The sequence below is a fragment of the Cebus imitator genome, unplaced genomic scaffold (genome assembly GCF_001604975.1).
Source record: "Cebus imitator isolate Cc_AM_T3 unplaced genomic scaffold, Cebus_imitator-1.0 Scaffold76, whole genome shotgun sequence".
Classification (NCBI taxonomy): domain Eukaryota; kingdom Metazoa; phylum Chordata; class Mammalia; order Primates; family Cebidae; genus Cebus; species Cebus imitator.
The window spans coordinates 1,083,323-1,089,205 of NW_016107391.1; the positions used below are offsets into that span (position 1 = coordinate 1,083,323).

General features: G+C 37.7%; 1 protein-coding gene across 1 annotated transcript in view; it reads left to right on the forward strand.

The window, feature by feature from the left end:
- The window catches only part of LOC119471839 (protocadherin beta-10-like), a 9,423-nt gene that overhangs the window by 1,774 nt on the left and 1,766 nt on the right, over positions 1 to 5,883 (forward strand). Inside the window, exon 2 of the mRNA XM_037739950.1 lies at positions 6 to 158. Within this exon, the coding sequence (XP_037595878.1) occupies positions 6 to 158 (153 nt within the window). The remainder of the gene's footprint in view (positions 1 to 5; positions 159 to 5,883) is intronic.

Sequence of the window (5,883 nt, forward strand, 5' to 3'; positions counted from 1 at the left end):
GCCTCCGCGCTCGGCCACCGCCACGCTGCACGTGCTCCTGGTGGACGGCTTCTCCCAGCCCTACCTGCCGCTCCCGGAGGCGGCCCCGGCCCAGGTCCAGGCCGACTCGCTCACCGTCTACCTGGTGGTGGCGTTGGCCTCGGTGTCGTCGCTCTTTCTGTTCTCGGTGCTCCTGTTAGTGGCGGTGCGGTTGTGCAGGAGGAGCAGGGCGGCCTCGGTGCCCGAGGGTCCCTTTCCAGGGCATCTGGTGGACGTGAGCGGCACCGGGACCCTGTCCCAGAGCTACCAGTACGAGGTGTGTCTGGCAGGAGGCTCTGAGACCAGTGAGTTCAAGTTCTTGAAACCAATTATCCCGGATATTCAGGCACAGGGCCCCAGGAGGAAGGGTGAAGAAAATTCCACCTTCCGAAATAGCTTTGGGTTTAATATTCAGTAACCTGTTTATAGTTTCATGTACTTTTGGTGTGTTATATAATCATATTGCGATAGTTTACTTTTAAATCGCAAATTGAAGTTTTTATGCAACTTCAAGCATTATTTTAGAGTAGGATATCCCTGTGGCTTTACAATGTTTTATGATATTTTTCATTAACAAATGCTAGGTTTCATTTAATTAGTACTTGTTTCTAAATAATAGTGTTAAGATTTTAATTATTTCAAACTGCCTAAGCAATTAATTACTATCATATCTCATCATAAAAATCAGAGGTTTCGATTTATTTCAGATCTTGCACTTCATGACTCTAATGACTTCTGTCTACATAGTGTACTTGCTCTATTTAAGGAGGCATATGTACATTTTCAAACTTACTCTAATATTCTATATGCTCGTTTTTGAAAACCGTGTCATTTATTTCTAAATCACAACGTTTAAAAAGAAATATTTCTCTGTTGCTATGCTTATGACACAATGAAACAAAGCATATTGTGAGCAATATTCAACATCAATAATAGCCATAGCTATACTTATTATTTTATCTTTTAAGCATGCTACTTTCACTTGGCCAATATTTTCTTATGTTATCTTTTCTGATGTGTAAAACAAACTATGCCTTATAATTGAAACAAAATTATAAACTACATGAAAATGAATACAAATAAAAACATTTTGAAATTTGTGTTTGAGATTGTTGTAGATGTTCATTTTTTATGTTGCAAATTTAATTACCAAATTTTTAAAAATCAAGAGGACCTAAAGGTTGGAATAAAAAACAATAGTTTCATTAATTTTCATATTATCATATATTACAAATATACTATATATTACTAACATTTCATAGTTTTTGAATTAGCTCTTCCTCCAGTTTCTTACCACAGTATGGTTTCTTCTTGAATTTATCTCAATATTTATAAATCATACGTTTACAATACCGTATCTTGATACTGTTTTGTACTTGAATCATGTCTTTGTATAATAGAAAAGCATTTAGCTTTCTTATTTCCAAACTAGCAAACATATTCAAACATTGCAAATTATTTTTCTCCTATTCTCCCAATATAGATGTCACAGCTTCTTAGTTAAATTAGTAGTTAGTATCTACATTGTTAAATGCTTCAGAATATGCCTTTGTGTACTGTACTATAATTACATTTCCTTTCTTCATTGTGAAGACATCTTTTTTGTTTGATTTGTTTTCATTTGCTGGATAGTTTGACTGGGTATAAAATTCTAGATTAAAACAAATTTCCCTTCGGATGTTGAAAGCTGAAGCTTTCTTTTACTATTGTGTGTTGAGTTGCTCTTTAGAAGACTGACTCCGTTTTGATGCCTACCTCTTTTTATGTGTCCTTCTCTCTTACCTCCTTCTCTGGAAGCATTGAAAAACTTTCTCCTGGTATTCTGAAAAGACCTTAATACAGGCATTTTATTTATGAATCTGGTCTTGCAGGCATACCCTGTTAACATATAGACTCTCACTGTAAGTTCTGAGAAATGTTTTAATATTTTACTAATAATTTACCCATTGAGTTTTCTACATTCTTACTTTAACCAGAATCTCATTAAGTATTAGACCTCCTGGGTTGACTTTCTGAGATTCTAAATTATGTTATTTTTCTTCTTTTCAGTCTCTTGTTCTATTTATTAAGCAATTTATTTAATTATCAAATATTCAGATTTAAGTTTTTCTTTTTGGGTAACAAATGTTTATTTTTAAGAGCACTTTTGGTTTTTCATAACATCCTATTACAAATTTGCAAATGTAAATCTTCTCTCACCTATAATTAAGCTATTTATTATTTAAAAATGCATTATAGGCCGGGTGTGGTAGCTCACGCCTGTAATCCCAGCACTTTGGGAGGCCGAGGCGGGCGGATCACGAGGTCAAGAGATGGAGACTATCCTTGCCAACACGGTGAAACGCTGCCTCTACTAAAAATGCAAAATAATTAGCTGGGCGTGGTGGTGCGTGCCTGTAGTCCTAGCTACTGGGGAGGCTGAAGCAGGAGAGTTGCTTGAACCTGGGAGGCAGAGGTTGCAGTGAGCTGAGGTCACGCCACTGCACTACAGCCTGGCACCTGGTGATGGAGTGAAACTCTGTCCTAAAAAAAAAAAAAAAAAAAGCATTATGTAGTAAGAGTTATTATTGTACCCATTTTAAAATTCCAAGTGAGTCACAGGGAAATTAAGAATTTGCCTAAGGCTATACAGCTAGTAAGGGGCACATAAGCCTTAAGCTATTGTTTGTCTTCCAGGTATAAATATGTACTTGATATGGTTATTGTTAACATTAACTGGGTAATTACATGAGGTACTAGAATAATGAACTTAGAATAAGTCAGCTCTTAAGTTAGCTCTTATTACATTCTATTTCTCTGGGGATATTAATCAGACATTTTTTAAGCCTTTCTTTTGTTTTCTGAATTATACCTATTCCCTCCTGTTGCTTTGTGTGTGTGGCAGTAGTATTAGTTTTGGTCTTTCTATTTCCTGTTGTAAGCATTTTCTCAAATGTCTTATGATCTTTGGCTATCTTGTTATATATATGAATGATGACATAGAAAATGCTGACAGTCAACCCTTCATGAGTGTTGATGGCAGGGCTTCACTTTAATGTAACCATGCTAGGATAGAGCTACTACCTTGGGAAACCCCCACATATCAGTACATGTAAGTCTTTATCTGCACCTTTCATATTCCCCGGGATAGAATTCTACAATACTCAATGTTTAAGGGTTCGATAGAAAAGAGGTCAGACATATATCTTGTGTTCTACAACCTGAGAGTATCATGGGCTAGAAGTCTCAATATTCAGAATTCAATGTTTTGCCTAATCTCCTTATCTGTAGTTTCATACCTCATACTTTCACTCATCTCTGCCTGGGATCTCTAAGACTGGAGATAGTATAATTTCTCCGGAATATAATCTAATTTCTCCTGAGTATAAGCTTTCCATTCTCTGGCTCTCAGTTATTTTCTTGTCTTTGTAGGATGGTGAAAAGCCAGAGAATTCAACTATCCTATATACATACTTTTAACTAATAACTTCTTTTTAAAGTCCTTACCTAACTTCAGCCTTCTTATATACCTGGTTCCTCCAAATCTAGTACCTACTAGGATTATGTGGGGGAAACCCAGTAGTTTATTTTTAGTATTTCCAAGGCAGGAAATTTATTTTAGACATTTCCTGGAACTGTTGTCAATTGCTCTTTCAACTGCTTTCTATCATCAGATAATTTCTGTATTCACTTATGTATTCTTAGCCTTGGTGAGTGCATACTTTTTTATTACTTTTCTGTCATTTTAGAGGGGCTTTAAGGACAAAGGAGAATTGTATAGTCAATCCACATACTATTCAAGTTCTCCTCTTCTGAACTGATAATTTTTCAGCTATGTATCTAGTTCACATTTTTATGAATGTAATTCGAATTTATCATTTTAAAAATGCAGACTTCTTAGATGTCCTCCATTCTTGAGAGTACTTTGAGATGTTTAATAAGGAACAACATTGGTAGGTTCCAACTATCCTATTCCAGCCTATTCCAGCTATCTACTTCATTATGTAGCAGCCATGCACTTTGGCTAGGACTGAAACCACCTCAGGTTTGAGGGGTTATCTCTGACTGGAATAAAACAAAGGGCTAAAGATGGAGTCTTTAGATTCTGGGACTATAATCTCTACCTTTAATCCTATATGTACTGAGACACTGATTTCTTCAGCAACAGGCTGAAGTGCTCTTCGTTGGTCTAATCAGAATGAGGGCTAAGATTTTGTTTATTATTGAGGAAGAAAATCTCTCTCATTTTCTCTTCTTAAGCTGAAAAAGAAAGCAGATAGCCATAGTTGTTTCTAGAATAAATCTTGGGAAACTGAGGGAGGCCAGTCTTATGAATAAACCTGTTTTAAATGAAACTAATATGCTTGTGCTTGTGTATTTAGTATTTTTTGAGAAGCTGGAACTCAAGAATTCTCATAATATGTTCTACTCCCCATGTCTTACTTTATTTTCTAGCAGTTCACAATTCCTTGCCACCAAGGAAATCTATATGAATGCCTTCTAGTGCTATCATAACTATCAAAGTATGCCCCATCTCATGGTTAATCCAGTTTCATATTCTCTGAAAGGGCTTCTAAAATGACCCATGTATACTTTGCCTTTTCCTTACGACCTAAGGAAGTCAAGTAGTAATGGAATTTTTTCAGCTTAATAATATTATTGTTGTTTCATGATTCCAATCTTCTCAGAGAGATTACAAACCACTGGGGCCAGGAATCACATCTTGTATTTCTGTATACACAATTAAGTGGGTTTGGTTGTGTGGAGAGTGGGGAAAGATAAATGCTTTAAGATGAATACTAACAGCATATCAAACTAAAGAGAATATGAAACAATTATTAGAGAAGGTTTAATATATTTGTAATCACTTGAACACAATGAATAAAACAATATTTATTTCTGGAGGATGTAAAAGAGAATGGAATTTAGGTGGCTTTCACCAAACTGTGAAAATCTATGGAGACACTTGGTGGCGCTGCAGGATAATATCGTGAAAAAAAGATCTACTGGATGGCGTTGTGGACACTGACATCCAGTGCACACAGAAAATCAGAAGACAGAACAAGCCTTCAAGAGGGTGACCTAAAGTCATTCAGCAGGGTTAAAATCCTTAGACGTCTGATGATTTTGTGAACAGGTCAAACGCATTCCCCGGAACTAAAGCCATTCTGCAAGAAGCTTACAGGAGAGGAGCTATGGAGAACGGAGGAGTATGCACTCCGCAGATAAGGCAAGTCCTGCTTCTCTTTGTTTTGCTGGGAATGTCTCAGGCAGTCTCTGCAACTGGGAGCTTTTCTGTGGCAGAGGAAATGCAGAGCGGGAGTTTTGTAGGCAATCTAGCAAACGACCTAGGGCTGAAGGTGAGAGAACTGTCCTCGCGGGGGGCTCAGGTGGTCTCTAAGGATAAGAAACAGAGTTTACAGCTGGACATAAACAATGGGGATTTGCTCTTAAGTGAAACGCTAGACCGGGAGGAGCTCTGCGGTTCCACCGAGCCTTGTGTACTGTATTTCCAGGTGTTAATGAAAAACCCCACTCAGTTTTTACAAATTGAGCTCCAGGTCAGGGATATAAATGATCACTCTCCCGTCTTCTTGGAAAAAGAAATGCTCCTAGAAATCCCAGAGAACAGTCCTGTTGGTGCTGTGTTCTTGCTTGAAAGTGCAAAGGATTTAGATGTAGGAATCAATGCTGTAAAAAGCTACACAATAAGCCCCAACTCTCATTTTCACATTAAAATGAGAGTCAATCCAGACAATAGAAAATACCCCGAGTTAGTCCTGGACAAGGCGCTGGATTATGAAGAGCAACCGGAGCTCAGTTTCATCCTCACTGCTCTGGATGGCGGGTCCCCTCCCAGGTCTGGAACTGCCTTGGTCAGGGTGG